The sequence below is a fragment of the Adiantum capillus-veneris genome, chromosome 19, assembly GCF_014529385.1.
Source record: "Adiantum capillus-veneris isolate H3 chromosome 19, ASM1452938v2, whole genome shotgun sequence".
Classification (NCBI taxonomy): Eukaryota; Viridiplantae; Streptophyta; class Polypodiopsida; order Polypodiales; family Pteridaceae; genus Adiantum; species Adiantum capillus-veneris.
The window spans coordinates 12,719,609-12,739,278 of record NC_140949.1 but is presented as its reverse complement, the minus strand read 5'-3'; the positions used below and the strand labels follow the sequence as shown (position 1 = coordinate 12,739,278).

At 44.8% G+C, this 19,670-nt stretch overlaps 1 protein-coding gene and 1 long non-coding RNA gene across 10 annotated transcripts in view; one reads left to right on the top strand and one right to left on the bottom strand.

The window, feature by feature from the left end:
• LOC147433582 (187-kDa microtubule-associated protein AIR9-like) overlaps positions 1-19,670 on the bottom strand; it is a 135,706-nt gene that overhangs the window by 63,462 nt on the left and 52,574 nt on the right. For both annotated transcript variants that reach the window (XM_086490255.1, XM_086490254.1), the window contains 8 exons: positions 2,572-2,672; positions 2,447-2,494; positions 2,151-2,347; positions 1,765-1,882; positions 1,538-1,665; positions 1,283-1,451; positions 1,019-1,137; positions 753-921 (listed from right to left, as the gene is read on the bottom strand). In XM_086490255.1, the coding sequence (XP_086346381.1) occupies positions 753-921; positions 1,019-1,137; positions 1,283-1,451; positions 1,538-1,665; positions 1,765-1,882; positions 2,151-2,347; positions 2,447-2,494; positions 2,572-2,672 (1,049 nt within the window). The remainder of the gene's footprint in view (positions 1-752; positions 922-1,018; positions 1,138-1,282; positions 1,452-1,537; positions 1,666-1,764; positions 1,883-2,150; positions 2,348-2,446; positions 2,495-2,571; positions 2,673-19,670) is intronic.
• Positions 1-19,670, top strand: part of LOC147433583 (uncharacterized) — a 123,135-nt gene that overhangs the window by 63,991 nt on the left and 39,474 nt on the right. The gene's annotated exons all lie outside the window — the stretch shown is intronic.

The following is a 19,670-nucleotide window of genomic DNA, read 5'->3' as shown; positions in this document are numbered from 1 at the left end:
AAAACCAACGAAGGAGTTTTTTGCAGATTGTAAGACTGAATGAGATGGCTTCAAAGTCAGGGTGATCCTGCAAGACAGTGCTAGCTTCTCTAGCAATATCCTCAGCGATTACTTGGAGAAAACCATGTCTGTCAATGTCTATTCAACCTATGGCTGAGTTAGGCTGTTTTGTACTCCTGGCTGTAATGTTGAGAGAGTGTCTGAGACATGCACAGAGATAAACCGTGCACTGGCTCGTTGTATTTATTGTGTCAGGTTTGCACTTTCCTTTGATAGAAGTGCACAACTGCCTGTTGACATTTTTGAATTACTTTGCAAATGAATATTAACACTTCTGAGAGAATGGAGAATGGAAATGAAGCTGTCTGGAGGGTATTGAAGTTTATAAGGACCAGCATCACAGTTTCTATTGTTGGTGAGATGAGAAATCATCAATGTCTTTACCTCCATGATGGTTCCTATGGACCATTAATACCTTCAAATAGTGCTGATTGTACTCAGAGGTTCTGAACGTTCTATAGAAGTAATCAAAACACAAAAGTCATACGATGTCTTTATCTTTAGTGAGGCAGTTGAGACCCCAAGTTGCTTGAGAATCACAGGTTGCTATCGCCTTTCATGTTTCTGTTAGTTGATGTCTCGGAGGAGGATGCACTCAAGAACATAGAAACAAAAAATAACAAGCATGATAGGCACATCAACTTTAGGAGACAAATTTGCATGGTATGACATCTCTCCATTAGAATCCTTACCAGGAGACATAGGTCCAAATGGAAGAGAAATTAAGGCTGACCCCAGAACACCATCAGAGCGGCAAGGCTCGTAAGATACACATAGGTAACTGTCCACATCTGCTGGTGTGCTTGTGTAAGTGTGACTTGTAGCTCCTTTGATTGGTGTAAGACACCCAGCAAAGTTCATCTGAGGCATAAATTTATTGACCCAGAAAGGACGGTTTGGTTAAATTTGAACTCTCAAATAGATCTACCACGAAGAAGTTGGAGAGAGACATTTGTACCTGGAACCACTGTAATTTTGAAGTACCTTCCAGTCCACCACAGTAGGACTTCACTATGCGCAGGTGAGACCCCTCTACAGGGTCTCCTACTATGTTCAAAGACAGCAACTTTGGAACTCCTGCATAAGAGGTTCAGGTCAAAGAATAATGTTTAGTGTTACATATAAAGCGTACTTCTAATGGCAAACAAATCAAAACATACATGACTCCTGAAGCATAGTTACAATAGCTCCTACATCAAAACATGGACAATTATGTCAGTACCTGGCTGCACAATTTCTTGTGCCATTACGTTGCTCTCTACCCCTACATAGCCATCTTCTCGTACAGGTATACATTTGAGTGATACAAGCTTATTTATTGCTGATTTTGAGATAGTAAATTTCAAAAGTCCTGCTGCCTCTGGGATTGGTGTTCCAGGAGCGTGTTCATTCTGACATATACAATTAACCTTTTGAAAAAGCACAACAGTACCACCAGAAAGTAGCATTCTTAAGGATACCATCAGTCTGGCTTTACCTCATGTAAGAACCAGCTAAATTGACTGTTTCCTTCCTTTCCTCCAATATAGCTGTAGGCAGCTGATAAAGTTTCTCCTTCTCTATGCTCTCCAACAATGGAGAGTGACGTCAAGCTTGGTAGTAGCACTGCATTGATTAACGTCACAAGCAGGGACACACATTGGCAATATGTAGTTGACACCATAAGTTTCCCTTGTTGCTCAGCAGAGAAGACACACAACTTACTGTTCACAGGAACACTGGAAACTGTCAGGACCTCTTCTCCAGCTACACCGTCTGCTAGAATAGGGGTATACTCTGCTACCAAGTAGAACCCGAAGTATCCAAGGGGAATATGGAAAACCTGAAAAAAAAAAAACATTGACGTGTTCGGTTTATTTCAAACAACCTCACGTAAATGTAATATGGTGGATGTAAACCCTCTGGAATTTCAGATAGCCTAATGGAAGGAATTTCCAAAGAGTCCTACTCTGAGATCAACCGCATAAAAACTAAATTGATTGAATAACATCACCCCTGTTATACATATTATGAACCACATTACAAATAATAGCGGTACTTACGTAGGTACTGAACATTTATAAAGTCAATGAGAAAAAAGGTTGCCTAACCTCTGGAATGGTTGAAGTGCCAATCTCTTCCATGTCTTTGTCTTTAGCACATAATGACAGACCTGACATTGTTCTCTTGAACCATCGCACACGACTAGCACCTTCGGGGCTACCACCAGAGATAGTTGCACTAACACTAACTGTACTACCTTCACACAACTCTCCAATGATCCTGAGGCTTGTGACCTTTGGGGGGGCTAGTTCAGATACAATAAATCACTCAGAACTGAGGTAAATCAAGTTTGAAGGCGTAAAAGTTAGTTGCAGAAAGAACAATGGATTAAACATCGACCTACCACGTGACACTTTCTCAGTAACAACTGAAACAGGTAGTCCTTTAAATCCTGCAATAAACAACACATTTTTCCAGGGTAAATGCTGAAATTAGACATATATAAATTGTTTGGCTTTAATTCACAACCTTCTGAATTCACGGGGCTATATTGAAACAACATCCTCAGACCAACATCTTTCTCAGTTAAGGTGAGCTCAGCAAGTCCTTCCAATCTAAGCTGAAATCCACTGGAAAAGCAGTAGGAAAAAGATGTCAGATCTTCCTTAACTGGCAGCCAAAATGAGCAGCCTTTTAAATATGTCACTGTCCATCAAGAGGTCTTTAACCATTCCACACAACATTATAGAAGTAAATGTAGCAGGGCTACAGTGTCATAGGCACTGGACAGAGCTAGTTGCAGTTGGGCTGGGGTTTACACCGGACAGACTTTTGCCTGGGCAGTGACACGTGGCAAGGGATACAGATTGTGGTCTAGTGGACACCGTGAACAGACCACCACGCCTCAGTTTGGAGATAGGCTTAGCTGGATTGGATATCTGCTAGCCATTTGTGGTTCTTTAGGAGATACTCATGTGTGGTTGGTGGACGCTCTATCATCATCCACTTTATATGGTTTAGCGTTTAGTCTCAAGTCCCGAGTCTAGAGTTCTGCACGCCATTGGCACTCTCCCTGCACATTGGAGCCTCAACACCCCCATTGTACCTTGAGTCCCGAGCTTGGAGCTGTGTGTGCTGCCAGCCAGAGTTGTATGGTTCTTTGAGTTTGTCGAGTTCCTTTGAGTTGAGTCTGCAGTTGTGTTTAGAGTCGTATCGTGTCTTGAGTCATATTCGACTTCTGTGTTCGAGTCATGTTCCTGTGTGATGTTTCTCCTATTGGAGTGAGGTTTCTCAACTGAAGTCTCACTCTGTAGAAAGCCGAGTCGAGGAGCTACCTGGTTTCAACCTTGTGTATCACTCGGTTTGTTTGCACAAGTCTGGGCCTGCCTCAGCTTGGTTCCGTCTAGTTTTCCCTCGACCTGCTTAGTTTTCAACGTGCTCGTCTAGACCTACTTGTCTAGTCTCTCGTTCTGGTCTAGTAGTCTCTAGGTTGGGTCTAGTCCTCTCTCGTCCAGGTCTAGGCAGGAGGTCTAGTCACTCGCCCTGGTCTAGTGGAGTGCGGACCAGTGTGCAGTAAGTAAAGGTCTTCGTGCTCAAAGCTTGGGTGGGCTTTTGGTTGTTGCATGACACATACAAGGCAGTCAAAAGAGCGACAAAGCCCACTACTAAGTCCTTTGAAGTACTACCACAGGAAGCGTCAACCCTTCCTGCCAAGCAGAAGTCCACCAGCCATAGTAACAGGGAATGGCCATTTTCAGGTCCCCGTTCCCCCGTTCCCATCCCAATTTTCCGTTCTAAATCCCCGTTCCGTGTTTCAAACCCGAGTACCCGAAATAGGGAATGGCATTTCATGCATGTTGCCGTTCTCCGTTCCGATTTCCCGTTCCGGGTAACTATGCTGACACTAGCCCCATTACCCCTACCTTCCCCCTCAACCAATTCTACACCTCCCCAGTCACCCCCATCAATAAACTTCTCATCCACTGTGTTACACCAAGCTCCAATGCAGCAAGCTCCTGCACAGACAGCCATGGAGGAGCTCACAAGCATTCTAGCTAAGGTGAATATTAAGTTTCCAACTTTCAAGGGTCTCTCCACAGGGGATGCTGATGACCATGCTCGGAGGTTTGTTTCTCTCTGCAGGGGTCGTGGTCTCAACCGAGAAGATGCCTACTTAGTACTCTTCCATCCACCTTGGATGCCTTAGCTGACAAATGGTATAGTCAGTTTGCAGAGAACCACTTTACACTTGGGCCACGTTACGACGACAGTTCTATGAAGCTTTCAGGCCAGGGGACTTCCAAAAGAAGGTTCTGGATGAATTAGCCATTTGATGCTCCAACCAAATGAGACTTTTGCAAAACTCATGACCAGAACCAAGTCTCTGGTCGCTAAGCTTCCTCAGCAACCAGGTGAAATCATGGTTAAGAAATGGGTGGAGAAGGCTCTTCCCAAAACCTCTCAATAAAAACTCCGAGAGAGTGTCCGACCTGACGCCACTCTGGAGGAATTTGTCGCAGCGGCTACTCGGATAGAAGGAGCTAGGAAGATGTTCACCGACTCTCCTCAGGTAGAGACCACCTCAGTCTTTTTAGAAAGTCCCTCTAATCCTTTAACCTCTTTACATAGGGAATTGGAAGCCCTAAAATTACAGCGAGCTCTTCAAGAGAAGAAGTCCTTCTCTCTTCGATGGGAGAAGCCTCCACATCATGAGGCTTTGGACGAGATCAAGCGCGAGCTAGAGGAGCTCAGGTCTCAGCAGGAGACTAAGGGCTATGGTCTGGTGTAGCTCATGCCACTCTCCAGAGCACCCACCACAAGAATGCTTTCACAAGACGGGCACCACGTGCCAATAGAAAAGAACAGATTGAACAGACTTTTAGCATTGCAATAACTGAACTGAAAGAGAGAGACGACACGCGACATGGAGTGGCGGAATTCCACCCCAGAGAGTATTGGCCCCAAACCTTGGCGTCCCTTTCGGTATTTCTTTATATTGAATCAACACAGTACAAGCCGGTACTCGAGACTCTGCACCTTCTCCAGGAAGCATGCCAAAGAATGAGCCCTAACCTCATATTTAAAGGCCCTTGGCCTGAAAAGCAGTTACAGTGAAAAGCCTTCAAAACTCAAAAGCTTCTGGTCCAAAAAGCAAAGCCAAAAGCTGCCAGCGTAATTTACGGAAATCCGCACAGCCTGCCACGTCATCAGTCAACGCAAAAAGCCGAAATCCGTACAGCCGCTACGTCATCATGCCAACGCAATTTTCGGAAATCTGCCACGTCATCAGTTTGTGTGTGTGTGTGTGTGTGTGTGTGTGTAGGTCCTGCTTTATTTTAATCCTTTGTCACTTGGGGCCCCATCGAACGGGGTCCCCATAAGTTGGTGGGAGGACTTCTTTTGTTACTTGTTCTTCTTAGGGTTTAGACCCCTTGGCGGACATCTGCAAGTTGGCCCCCTTCTTCAGGGCTTTGACAAGTCAGCAGTTTGTTAAAAATGCCCCCTTCGGGCTTATTGCCACTTCTGTGAAAAGTCTGGACATGAGGGCAAGGATTGCGACAAATACAACAAAGTCTTGGTCCTACTCTTCAACAAGGGCCACTACCTGCATCGCACATGGTTTCCCCCTATGGCCATCCAAACCACGTGCCACCTTTGTTGACAGCCCCTCCTATGCAAGGTATGCAGAGCACTTTTCCCTCTCAGAGTTTTTATCATACCCATGCTCCCTCATCTCCTCAAAGCTTCTACGCCTCCATCTCTAACTCCATGCACCAGGAGCAAGGAACACCTTGCCCTTCGACTCGCCCATTGAATTGGCCTATTTTATGCTACAGATGCGAAGACTATGGACACTACCAAAGCAAATGCCCTCTGCTAGAAGGGTCCCCTCTCTGTCGTCATTGCCCTGAAGCGAAGGATCGCTACAGTAAGGATTATCCCAAACTTCGTGCATCCCACGGCTTCGAGCCCAAGTCAAAGCCAAAATGAGTTTACCTTTTCCAAGCTCAATTTGATACAGTTAGCACCATTCCTCAGCTGCCTCCTTCTGCGAATGTGGTTACCCCTCAAAATAAGCTGCAATTGGTAGAGGAGCGAGCGGGCGTCCTCACTGGAGCCCAGAGAGTTGCTCTCGGTCTTAGCATTCTAGCAAGTTCAACTCCCCCACACATTCTCACACCAATGGATACCCTGCCTTCAGCTGTTGACAATCCCCCAGTGTCAAGTAAGAATCCAAATCTTTGCTCTTCGATATTGATGAAGCCTTCTTGGAAGCAGTTGTCGATCTACAGAAGATCAAGGTACTCGAGAGAAACCACTGGTATGCGGCTAGATGCGAGTTTTAGAAGTGACACCCTTGCTATTATTCAATCACTTTACCCCCGAACAACTTCCACTGGTTGGCACCTCCCAGTGCGACCATCAGAGTCCTATATGATATCCCATGCCGCTGCTCCCCTCACTGATTATAGAAGCCCTCGTCTCACCGTGTCCATCTTGGGGCGGCAATTCTCAGGAGTGATAGTGGATGGTAGATCTAGCATCAACCTGATGCCCGAGTTCACTATGTTGGCTCTAGGTCTACAGCCTACTCGCCTTGCTCCCTTCACAGTTACATTGGCCGACCAGAGAACAGTCTACCCAATGGGCATAGTGGAAAAAGTGCCTGTGTAGGTACAAGACTTTACCTTTAACTTGGATTTTGTTGTCGTTTGTCTTCCCCAGGTTGAGGGCGGATTTCCCTTGCTCATCGGTAGACCATGGCTGCAACACACTAAAGCCCTTCATGATCGGGGAAATGACGCCATGTGGATACACACTCCTAGCTCCCCAATGCACCCCATTTGCCTAGAAGGAGGCATGGATCCGGTCGTATAGCATAGCTTTGTCCCTAGAAACTAGCCTCGAATTGGAACAACCTACTCCACCTGACGGGTCATACGAAGATCTGCTGGAGTGGTTGGACACTACCAAATCAATGCCTTGTTCTTTCACCTACAGGGAATTCTTTAGCAGTACCCTCTCCAAACCCCATAAAGGGACCAACCTTCGGAGTTTTTGATGCCCACCCAGCACTACTAGACCATATGCAGAGTAGACAATCACAATTGCTGCCGTGACATCAGATAAGATTAGACTCATTTGCAGATGGTTTTGAAAGCGCTAGTTGTCAAACTTCTGGGAAGACCAGTGTGTGTACGGCTATCTTTCCCTCAGTCTATCTTCTACTCAATCTGGCATTGGAATACTACATGAAATGTTTCTTTCACACACTGGACAAAATCAGCTTCTCCACCATATGTTCTATGCTCTCTGTGCACCCTTTGCAGTACATCCTCCCATCCCCTCTTCCCTTTCCTTCGTCAACTCCTCTACTCCTCGTCCCTCACTACCTCCCCTCGCCCCTATCTAGCCCCCCCTCGCCCCTGCCCCCTCTCCTCTCGCCCCTATCTAGCCCAATCCCCTCGCCCCTACCCACCCCCTCGCCCCTACCCCCTCTCCTCTTGCCCCTATCTAGCCCAACCACCTCTGCCCTTACACCTCCCTCTCATCCTCAGTCAAACATGAAAATCTCCCGGTTTTTCAGTAAAAAAGTAAAAAATAAAATAATTGCAGCCTTTGCAACAAGTTGGAGGGTCCGAGCTATTTCAACTTACCGGCAATAGTTTCGAATCTTGACCTAATACTCAAAGCATTGTCAGATTGCTCTTATTTCCTTCAAATAGGACAAATGCGTTCTTCTAGCTTGCCCCTTCCATCAGCCCCTATTCTTTGCTTTGGATATTTCGTTGCTTTGTGACTTTAATCGTTTGGTTCATGCTTGGGCCTTCTTCAGTCTTTGCTTTCTAAACAGATTATTTCATTTGGCAGAGTTTCTCGTGTCACAAAGTGATGACGTGGCTACGGACAGGCCCTAATTTCTGCCAGAAACCCTAAAATTCTTGCAAACCCTAATTTTTGGAAATCGCGGAGGCTTATTAAAATTTATTATTATTATTATTATTTTTTTTAATAGAAAGATGAGCGACGCAAATTTTGCTTTTTCTCTACCTAATGAGAAAGAGAGAGAGAATGCTTTTGCTTTCAAGTTTTGACTCTCTGTGAGAGAGAGAGAGCAATTGCTTTTGATTTGAAGCTTTCGGGGCTCTGCTTTTGGGCATCCCTTGTAACCTTTAAACTAGTGGTGAGGGCCTCACTTCTCAGAGCATCTGGACGCAGAGTCTGAGAGTGAACCCCGAGCCACTCTCTTGTACTTTGATGATTGATTAATACAAAAAGAAATACCGAAAGGGGCGCCAGTCTTTGGGGTCAATATCTCTAGGCATGGAACTCCGCCGGGCCAGTGTAAATCTATTGTGATCTGTGACTTGTTTTGAAGTGGTTATTTGGTGTTGTCGTGGTTGATTTTTGACTTGGAGTGTCCAAGTCTGTTACAATGGTATCAGAGCACGGCCGATTTCTCTTCTACGAGAAATCCGATCCCCAATTATTTTTCCGTGGCACCTATGGCTTCACGCAAGGATCAGTCGACTCCCTCTGCATCTGGAGATGCGGGCCGGGATCACAACGAAGATTCTGGCAGAGAGGATGGCCCGCCTCGGCCTACTCAGGCGGAGCAAAGAGAGATGAAGCGTCGTCAATTGATCGGCGATGCAACAAAGATGATGCTCAGTTTTGCGAAGGATCCGAAATTGGCAAAATATACGAGCGAGACTTCTTTTCAGGAAGTGCATGCACAGTGGCAGAAAACCACTACACCACCCCCGAAATCTGCTTTCAAGAAACCTTCTGATCCCAAACAATATTCAGAGAAGGAACTAGAAGAGGTGGTTGATGCACGGATTGCTCAGCTTTTTGACACACAGAAGAAAGCCAAAAAGCACGGAAAAAAGCAAAAGAAAAGCACTGACTTTCCACGTTATTTGGGTCGTCAGTCGACTTTTGACAAGGCAAAGAAGCAGAAGAGGCGTGTTCGATTTGAAGGAGTACCCAGTTCTTCTTCTTCTTCTTCGCTTTTTACCTTTTCTGTCTTCTTCGCTCTAATCCGAGAAGCTAGAAGAACTGTCAGAAGCAACGCTTCGGAAAGGGCAAGAGAAAGGCAAAGAAGTCTAAGTCTCGCCCAATGAGTGACACTTCTGCAGAGGACTTGTCTACGGACAGTTCAGACTCTGACAACGGAAACTTTTATGCGAACAAGAAGAATTTTTACAAAGCCAACCAGTATGACTTTCTCGAAGATAAAAGCAAGAAAGTCAGAGAGTTTAAGGAAGGTGGCCACTCGATCAAGTTTGATACTTTTTCAGGATACTCAGATGCTTCGAAGGCTTTGTCTTTTATACAGCAGTTTGACATTGCTTTCGCGGGAGGACGCTATTCAGAGCGCTCCAAGATTCGGAGAGCTACCTCTTACTTTAAGGGGAATGCTCGTACTTGGTGGTCCACTCTTCTTTTAAACAAGACTGCGCCAGTTAAATGGCTGAAATTTAAGAAGCTTTTTATTTCTTCTTGGTTAACGCAAGAATATGAACGAGATGTACGAGCTGCTTGGAACCATCTTCGGATGACCAAGAAAGATACAATCAATGCTTACTGTGAAAGATTCTGGAGCTCTTTTCTACCCGCCTCTTCATTCAAGAAGATCTCGTTGAGAGAACAGATTGAGCGGTTTACCTTGGGTCTACCTACAAAGATCCGAGATCACTGCTTGGAACAGAAGTCAGCTTCTATTCAGGAGTTGATGAGTCATGCGAAGCGGGGCTTTGCCATTCACTCTGGCAGTCTGACCTATCCCACAGATGAGGCCATGACACAACGAGCCGAACAGACTTCTGGGAATGAAAGTAGAAGGAAAAAGAGCAACCGAGACAAAAAGGATGCACAACCCAAGCTTACTCCTAAGTAGAGAGCTCGCTTCATCAGAGAGGGCAAGTGCTTTGGATGCGGGGAACATGGACATATCTCCGCGAAGTGCCCTAAAAAGGCACAGAAAGACCAGAATGATAAGAACGACGACAGGCCTGAGAGTTCGAGAGCAGCTGAGGAACGTGGCAGAAAAGGCAGATAGAAAAGTTCTAAGATAGAAAAGCAGAACTGGTACCACATGGCGTGGGACCTGCACCGAATCTAATGAATGAAAGTACAAACTTTGCCACTTTTGGGGCAAAGTGAAAGATCAGGAAGCTCTTTTGAAGGAGCCAAGGCCAACTTCTTTTCACTTAGAATTGGCGGCTCGATTTGGAATTACGCCCGACAGACTGACGCCACAGGCGGAGGTAGTTCGACTGGCACCCGGATGGGATGTTGCCATTTCACCGAGCATTGGCAAACTTCGTTTGCAATGACAGGGGTGTTTAGGGCATGCGAGTGACGTTCTACTTAGGATCCCTTGGTACCACAAGAACTACGCCGTGGTTGACTACCGGACTGAGAAAGTGACTTTGATAAATGAAGGGCTTAGAGATTGTACTTGATGAACTTCAGTTTCTTACTCATTCTTTTGGGAGAGAACTGAACGATGGATAAAGGTTGAATATGTTTTGACCTGATCAAAAGAACGCCAAGATTTTTCTCCACACTCATGCCGATTGCTTTTCAGAGGGCCTGAAGATCAAACCATTGATCTGATACCTGGAGGCACACCACCGAATCGGCCACCTTACCGTGTGAGCCGAGTACAGAATGAAAAGATTATGAACCCAGTGAAAGACCTCTTGGAAAAGGGTCTTGTCCAGCCTAGTACTTCACTGTATTGCTCTCCAGTGTTGTTGGTTTTGAAGAAAGACGGATCTTGGAGAATGTGCATCGATTATAGCACTCTCAATGAAATCACCATCAAGAACAGATTTCCGATTCCTAGGATCGATGATATACTCGACAGGTTACAGGGATCCTCGTGCTTTAGCAGGATTGACTTGAAGAGTGGATATCATCAGATCAGGATAGCGCCAGGAGATGTCTACAAGACAGCTTTTCGGACGACTTTTGGGTTATTTGAGTTTTTGGTGATGCCTTTTGGCTTAACCAATGCTCCTGTGACATTTAACCGGATGATGGACAGGATTTTTCAAGAGTACAGGCTATTTGTTGGCACTTTCTTTGACGACATCATTGTTTTCTCCAAGAATGAGGCAGAACACAGAAATCATTTGCTTCAAGTCTTTCAGGCATTACGAGATCACACGTTAGTGATTAATGCAAAGAAAAGTGAATTTTTCCTACCAGAGATACACTTTTTGGGACACATTGTGTCAGCAGCAAGAGTGCAAATGGACCCGGCCAAGATAGAGACTATCCGTGATTGGCCCGATTTGAGGAATGGCCATGAAGTTAGAAGCTTCTTGGGACTGTGTTCGTACTACAGGCGGTTCATACGACAGTTTGCAGAGGTTGCTTCCCCTTTGCATACCTTGACACAGAAAGGAGTACCTTTTTCGTGGGGATCCACAGAGGTGACTGCCTTTCGGACATTGAAAGAGAAATTGACTACGGGACCTATTTTGACTTTGCCGGACTTGCAGAAGTCATTTGAAGTGTATTGTGATGATTGTGGTCGTAGTCTGGGTGCAGTCTTGATGCAAGAAGGCCATGTCATAGCTTACGAGAGCCGTTTGTTCTCTAGGCCGGAGATGACAGCACAGATTTATGAGAAAGAGCTTTTGGCGGTTATCCATGCTCTTACTCAGTGGCGGCATTACCTACTCGGAGCGGATTTTACTATCTTTACAGACCATCAGAGTTTGCGCTACTTCTTGTCACAGAAGCAGCTTTCGGAAAAGCAGATGCGGTGGGCGAACATCTTGTCATAATTCCACTTCCAGATTGTCCATGTGCAGGGACAGAAGAATGTGGTGGCAGATGCTTTGTCTCGGAAACCGTTGGTTCTGGCTATTTCCGCGATACATCATAGGAGCTTCGAGGATATGGTCGATCAGTATGCCACAATACAGATTTTGCAGATATTCTCACACGGATACGGGATGGGGGGACAATAGCGGGATACTCCCTTCGGGAAGGCTACTTGATGAGAAAGACTATGTTGTGCGTTACACAGCCGTTGAGGGATAAGGTTATGAGTGAATGCCACTGTCCACCTTTTACGGGTCACCGTGGCATTGCTACCACCATGAAAGGGGTAGAGAGATATTTTTTTTGGCCGTGACTTAAAAAGGACGTGGAAGAGTTGTGTGCAGTATGCCAGAAGGTCAAGTTTGACAGGCATAAGACACAGAGATTGTTACACCCTTCTAACCATACCCACCTGCCCCTGGGAAAGTATTGAAATGGATTTCATTTTTGATCTCCCGATTACACAGAATGATCACGATGATTTTCTGATTACATGGCACGTCTGAGACGATTGTCTCAGATAGAGACCCCAAATTTATGAGTTTGTTTTGGAAGGCAATTTGGGAGAACATTGGCACGCAGTTGCAGTTCTCGTCATCGTTCCACTTGCAGACTGACGGGCAATTTGAGATTGCCAATTCAGTGATTTTAGATTTATTGAAGTCTTGTATCTCGGATCAGAAGACTCAATGGGAAAAGAACTTACCTTTGGTGGAATTTGCCTACAATAACACGATACGCTCTTCGACGGGAAAGACGCCATGTGAGATTGTTGAAAGTTCTGCGAAGAATCCATCCTTCCTGAGCACGAAAGATTAGATATTGGAAGCGGATGAATATTCGCGAGATTTGGATATGGCTTTTGCCAAGGTTCGCGAGACTTTGCAGGAGTCTCAAGAACGAGAGAAAAAGGCAGTGGATCGCCATCGGCGCGACTTGAAATTGAAGGAGGATGATTGGGTGCTCTTACGTTTTGAGAAGGCACGCCTACGAGAGAAAAAGGGAAAGGAGAGGCTTTTTCCAAAGCTTAGTATGCGATACTACGGACCTTTCCAGATCACTTACAAGATAAATGATGTCTCCTTCCGATTGAAACTGCCAGATACTTGGAGGATTCACAATGCATTGCATGTGAATCTCTTAAAACTTGTTAAGGGTGATGTGCTTGATGATGGGGAGCCTGATGAGCAACCCGAAGTGGAAGAAACGAGGAGATCCTTGTTCCTGAACAGATTTTGGCACATAACGATACGAAGAAAGCTAAAGTCCGAAGGCGGTTCTTGGTTAAGTTCAAGAACTTTCCTGCATTTGATGCGAAGTGGATGGAGGAGGAGGACCTAGCAGATACTCCTCGGATTGTGAAACTTTACCTCGATGTTTTGGTTTAGCATAGTCTACTCCAAACGGAACCCAGAATTCAGCTTGGCCGGAGATCTGGTGCAGTGGGATGCACAAGAGGGGAGTCACTCCGCTCCTTCGTCAACAGATGCCTTGATTTTGATACTAAAGTCACTGATGTCTCTTTGAGCTTCAGGGATACTGAGAGCTGACAGAATTCTGCTGGATAACTTTATGAAATGGAATTCCTGATAATGATACTGATTTGTTCTTGACTTCTTGTGAGTGCAGGAACTGACAGATGAAATGACTGTAGCATTTTGGTCTGATTGATCTCGAATAGACATGGTTGCAATAGGGGTTAGTCAATCGGACATCGATGAGGTCTTGATTGGACCTAGATGTGATTGCTAGCTACATTGCCGATAAATCATACTCTAAGATCCGAATGAATGTTGAATGTCATGTGATGTCCTGTGATGTCTGGTGATGTCGTGTGATGTGACTGTCGATTTTGTACATGTGCTAGATGTGTGTTCCTAGTACGTAAGTACTAACAGTCAGTGTCTGCTAAGACGGTTTATGGCTTTTGTCGGTTTTGCAGGCATAATCGCGGTCGATTACAATGCTTTCAAGAGGGGGGTATGTCACAAAGTGATGACGTGGCTACGGACAACCCTAATTTCTGTCAAAAACCCTAAAATTCATGCAAACCCTAATTTTTGCCAAAACCCTAATTTCCGGAAATCGTTGAGGCTTATTAAAAAAAAATTAAAAGTTAAAAATTTAAGAAAGATGAGCGACGCAAATTTTGCTTTTTCTCTACCTAATGAGAAAGAGAGAGAGAGAGAAAATGCTTTTGCTTTCAAGTTTTGACTGTCTGTGAGAGAGAGAGAGCAATTGCTTTTGATTTGAAGCTTTCGGGGCTCTGCTTTTGGGCATCCCTTGTAACCTTTAAACTGTGGTGAGGGCCTCACTTCTCAGAGCATCTAGACGCAGAGTCTGAGAGTGAACCCCGAGCCACTCTCTTGTACTTTGATGAGTGATTAATACAAAAAGAAATACCGAAAGGGGCGCCAGTCTCTGGGGCCAATATCTCTAGGCACGGAACTCCGCCGGGCCAGTGTAAATATATTGTGATCTGTGACTTGTTTTGAAGTGGTTATTTGGTGCTGTCGCGGTTGATTCTTGACTTGGAGTGTCCAAGTCTGTTACATCTCGTACTTCTTCATCGTCTACTGCAATCACCTTCTTCATCCAGGTTGGCTACATTGTTCCTTCCTTCCAGTTTCATTGTTCTCTCTCACCGGGACGGTAAGTGGTCTTATGGCAGGCAACCTGTAGCAGGGCTATAGTGTCACAGGCACTAGACAGACAGCTAGTTGCAGTTGGGCTGGGGTTCACACCGGACGGACTTTTGCCTGGGCAGTGACACGTGGCAAGGGATACAGATTGTGGTCTAGTGGACACCGTGGCCAGATCACCATGCCTTAGTTTGGAGATAGGCTTAGCTGGATTGGATATCTGCTAGCTGTTTGTGATTCTTTAGGAGATACTCATGTGTGGTTGATGGACGCTCTATCATCATCCACTTTGTATGGTTTAGCGTTTAGTCTCGAGTCCCAAGTCTAGAGTTCTGCACGCCACTGGCACCCTCCCTACACATTGGAGCCTCGACACCCCCATTGTACCTTGAGGCCTAAGCTTGGAGCTGTGTGTGCTGCTAGCCAAAGTTGTATTGTTCTTTGAGTTTGTCGAGTTCCTTTGAGTTGAGTCTGTAGTTGTGTTTTGAGTCGTATCGTGTCTTGAGTCATATTCCACTTCTGTGTTTGAGTCATGTTCCCGTGTAATGTTTCTTATGTTGGAGTGAGGTTACTGCACTGAGGAGCACCCACTCTAGAGAGCACGACACCTTTTCCTCGCTACAGTAAATAACCCTACTTATTATGGTTCTTCAATTGATGAGGAATCTTAGGGATTTTGTGTTTAACTTCCACACTTACTGCATTCCCCACATTGCACAGAGGCTCGTCTCAGAAACATGATCTTCCTGAAGCAAGAAGATTTATATGCAAAAATATCTGATGGCATGGGTGAATGCATATGATAAGGTGTTGTGACAAATTGTGATCCATCACATTATTGATTGGATAAGAAGCATGGATGGCATGGGTGAATTCATATGATAAGGTGTTGTGACGAATTGTGATCCATCACATTATCTGCAGTATTAGAGCTTGACTGGATAAGAAGCATGGATGGATGAATGCATACAGCAGATTGATTGATTTGGAACTCCTCTTTCTGCCTTCATACTCCACCCTGCTCGGAGGCAAGGCACAAGGACCATTGTTGGCTGACAGGTCATGTTATACGCATGGAAGTGTACACACATTCCATTACAACTATGTGATCAGAGTTCTAACTAACCACGGTTATAGCAGTTTACATTGCTCGAGTCAAGTCATATAAGAGTGCAGGTATATGCACAGCTTAGACAACTGAGTGGGATGTTGCGAGTGCTTATTTGTATTATTGTGGGGGTTTAGAACGGCATTTCATGTTCCGTGCATCATTGTTGGCACTCTACAAGTGGTAAAATAACCACTACTAGGGGTTTGGCCTTGTCTATCCAATAGATGAAATAAAACATTAAAACGATAGTATTGCACCTCATTGATCAGAATATTACCATGATCCTTATGTAAAGTGGAGCCAACTCTCCACTTTGGGAATAAGGGCTAGCATAGCTTTTCAAATTACTCTGGAATCGGAGAACACTCTAAATTAACCACCAATACAGCTTAGGACGAGTCCTAGTTCCTGTTGCTAAATTGGCTTTATCTGCCAGAAAAATAATTCTAAATGAATTATTAGAATCTTAAGTGAGAGGGTTTTTCTCACTGGAGTCATGCGAGTACGGCTATTCCTAGTGCGTGATTCAGAGAAATGACAGAAGCACTATGAACGGGAATATCTATAAGGCCACCAGGAACAGGTACTTCTAATGCGTCACATCGGATGGGTGACAAGGAGCATCGGGAAGAAGTACTCTGGCACAAATTGATGATGTGGCAGGACTGCATGGGACAGATGACGTGGACAGCTGTATAGCCCTCCATGAACTGCACTGACATAGCAGCTGTACGGACCGCCTCATTTTGCGCTAACATGCCACGTGGACAACATATGAATTTTCGTAAATTCCACTCGTTGCTTTTCTTGAGAACAAGCGCTGGCTTTTGAAAGCAAATGCTTTTTGGATTATTGCTTTTGAACTGAATGATTTTGGGGCTTTGCTTTTGGGGAATCCCTTGTAAGAATAGATAAGACCCTTGGGGCCTCACTCTACAGAGTATCTGGAAGCAGAGTCTGAGAGCAGAGGTCCCGCGGGTGTTGTACTTTGCTCAAGCATTAATATAAAATAAATAAATACCGAAAGGGGCGCTAGATTTTGGGGCCAATACCTCTGGGCACGGAACTACGCCGGGCCTTGTCGACTCAAATTTAAAGTTGTGAAGTATTTTTAAGTGTCAGATTCCCGAATTGGGGTGCCCCAGTCTGTAACAATGGTATCAGAGCACGACCGATTTCTCTTCTACCGGGAAATCCAATCCTCTAACCACGACACACATGGATTCAAACGACGAATCCCACAAGAATCAAACGAACCCACCCAACAACTCCTGATTGGGTGAGAGTACGGAAAATTCAAAGGACGATCAGAACATGAGTACGACCCCCCACGGCCTACAGAGTATCAATTGATGGAAATGCAGCGTCAACAGCAGGTTGATGATTGTGCAAAGCAGATGCTCCAGTTTGCAAAGGATCCCCAGTATGCACCCCCAATCGATGAAGTGCATTCCCATTGGCAGAAAGCCATTAATTCCCCACAGCAGTCAGCCCTCAAGAAACCTCCTGTCCGAAGCAACTGAAGAAACACAACAAGGGAACTGACTAGTTATTTGGGCCTTCAATCTTCTTTAGTGAATGCAAGAAAATAGAAGAAGCATATGCGCTTCGAAAGATTGTCCAGTTCATCCTCATCTTCTTTTCACAGTTCGGACAGCTCATCCTCTTCTGATTCGAGTGATGAGGACAGAAAGGGCAAGAATCGACGAAAGAACCAGAGATTGGGAACGAACACGAAGAAGGCCAAGAAAAGCAGACCCCGACACTTTTCTGACAGTTTTGATGAGGATTCATCCTCTTCTGAGAGTTTAGACTCCAATGACCATATGTTTTATTCAAAGAGAGAGAACTTTTACAGAGCCAACCAATATGATTTTCTCGAGGACAAGGGCAAAAAGGCCAAGGAATTCAAAGAGGGTGAATAGGCAGTAAAGTTTGAGACCTTTTGAGGGTTTCAAATGCTCCTAAGGCTTTAGCCTTTATTCAACAGTTTGACATAGCGTTCACTAGAGGCCGCTATACAGAGCACTCCAAAATTAGATGGGCAGCATCATTTTTGAAAGGAAATGCACGGACCAACAAAGTGCCTGAAGTTCAAGAGACTCTTTATTTCTTCGTAGCTCACTCAAGAATACGAAAAAAGACGTGATTACTGCCTAGAATCATCTTGGGATGGTCAAGGCATAAACTTTGGATACTTATTGTGAGAGATTTTTAGATGTTTTTCTACCTCCTTTATCCTTTAAGAAGATCAGCTTCAAGCAGCAAATCGAGCAATTCTGTTGTGGACTACCCAAAGAGATACGAGACTGCTGCTTGTTACAAAAATCTGAGTCCATACAACAGTTGATGGGACATGCTAAGCAAGGCTTTGCTATGCATTCGGGTAACTTGACTTATCCATCAGATCAACCTTCAACAAGTGATAAAAGACGCCAACGACAGAAAGATACACGATCTCGACTGACAGAGGAACAGAAAGACGAATATCTCAAAACGGGAAAGTGTGGGGAACAAGGACATCTGCACGGTACCCCAAAAAGGCACAAGAATGAGAATGACTGACATATTGAAAATAGAACTGAGCGAGTATCTTATTTGATAGAAAATAATGGATGAACTGGCAATATTTTGCTTTGTGAATTTATGAACAATTTTGAAATAGGACTTTTCGAAGATGACTGGATGACGAATTTGGAGCAATGACAGCTCTAGAATGAACTTGATAACGATAAGAATCATGAATTTTGAATCATGATGATGACTGATGATGAATGACTCAATGAAACTGTGGTGAGCGCAACAAGAGTTCCCAAGAGATGAGATGGCCACACAACGAAAAGATGACTAGAACTGAATGATTGAAACACTCTGTTCAGTATGAACTCAGCGTCTGATTGCTGAATTGGAATTCTCGGAAATGATTACTCACACATGTGATTGTGTTCGAGTGCACATGGAGTGATTGAAAGATGGAATGATTGACGAAATGACTGCAACATTCGGTCTTGGGAAATCTATGGACATGATCGCAATAAGATTAGTTAATCTGACATGAGTGAGGTCCGGTGTGGATCTAGATGCGATTGCTGAATAGGTTGCCAGGAATCATGGTCCTAGATCTGAATCAATTCTATGTGATATGACTTGAATATGATGTGATGTGACTGTCGTCTTTGCACAAGGGCTGGATTTGTGTCGTCTAGTGCGTCGGTACTTAGAGTCAGTGTCTACTGAATTGGTGTATGGCTCATATCTGATTTTGTAGGCGTAATCGAGGGCAATTACAATTCTTTCAAGAGGGGGGTATGTCACAAATTCATGACATGGCAAGACTACCCGGGACAGGTGACGTGGATAGCTATACAACCCTCCTTGAATCACGATGACAAGGCAGCTGTACGGACTGCCGCATGACATGCCACATGGACAACAATACAGATTTTCGTAAATTCCGCTGGCTGCTTTTCTTGAGAACAAGCGTTGGCCTTTGAAAGCAGATGCTTTTTGGATTATTGCTTTTGAACTGAATGATTTTGGGGCATCCCTTGTAAGAATAAATAAGACCCTTGGGGCCTCACTTGCCATAGCATCTGGACGTAGAGTTTGAGAGCAAAGGTCCCACGGGTGTTGTACTTTGCTCAAGCATTAATATAAAATAAATAAATACCGTAAGGGCCGCCAGATTTTGGGGCCAATACCTCTAGGCACGGAACTACCCCGGGCCATGTCGACTCAAGTGATTGTCTCGTGTGTCGTGCTAGATTCCCGACTTGGGGTGCCCCAATCTGTAACATAATCGACCATCCGGGAACGAACATCTCTGATGCGTCATAAGATGGGTGACAGAGCATCGAGAAGAAGATTGTACGGTAAGTTCAATGGGAAAGGACTAGGTGATGGGTATTCTTGATGTGTCACAAAGTGGGTGATAGGGACATCGAAAAGGAATATTCCATAGTCGGGAGGAAATTCCGAACTATGTTAGAATAGCGCACAAGGATGAGCAAGCACTTGAATGAAGATGG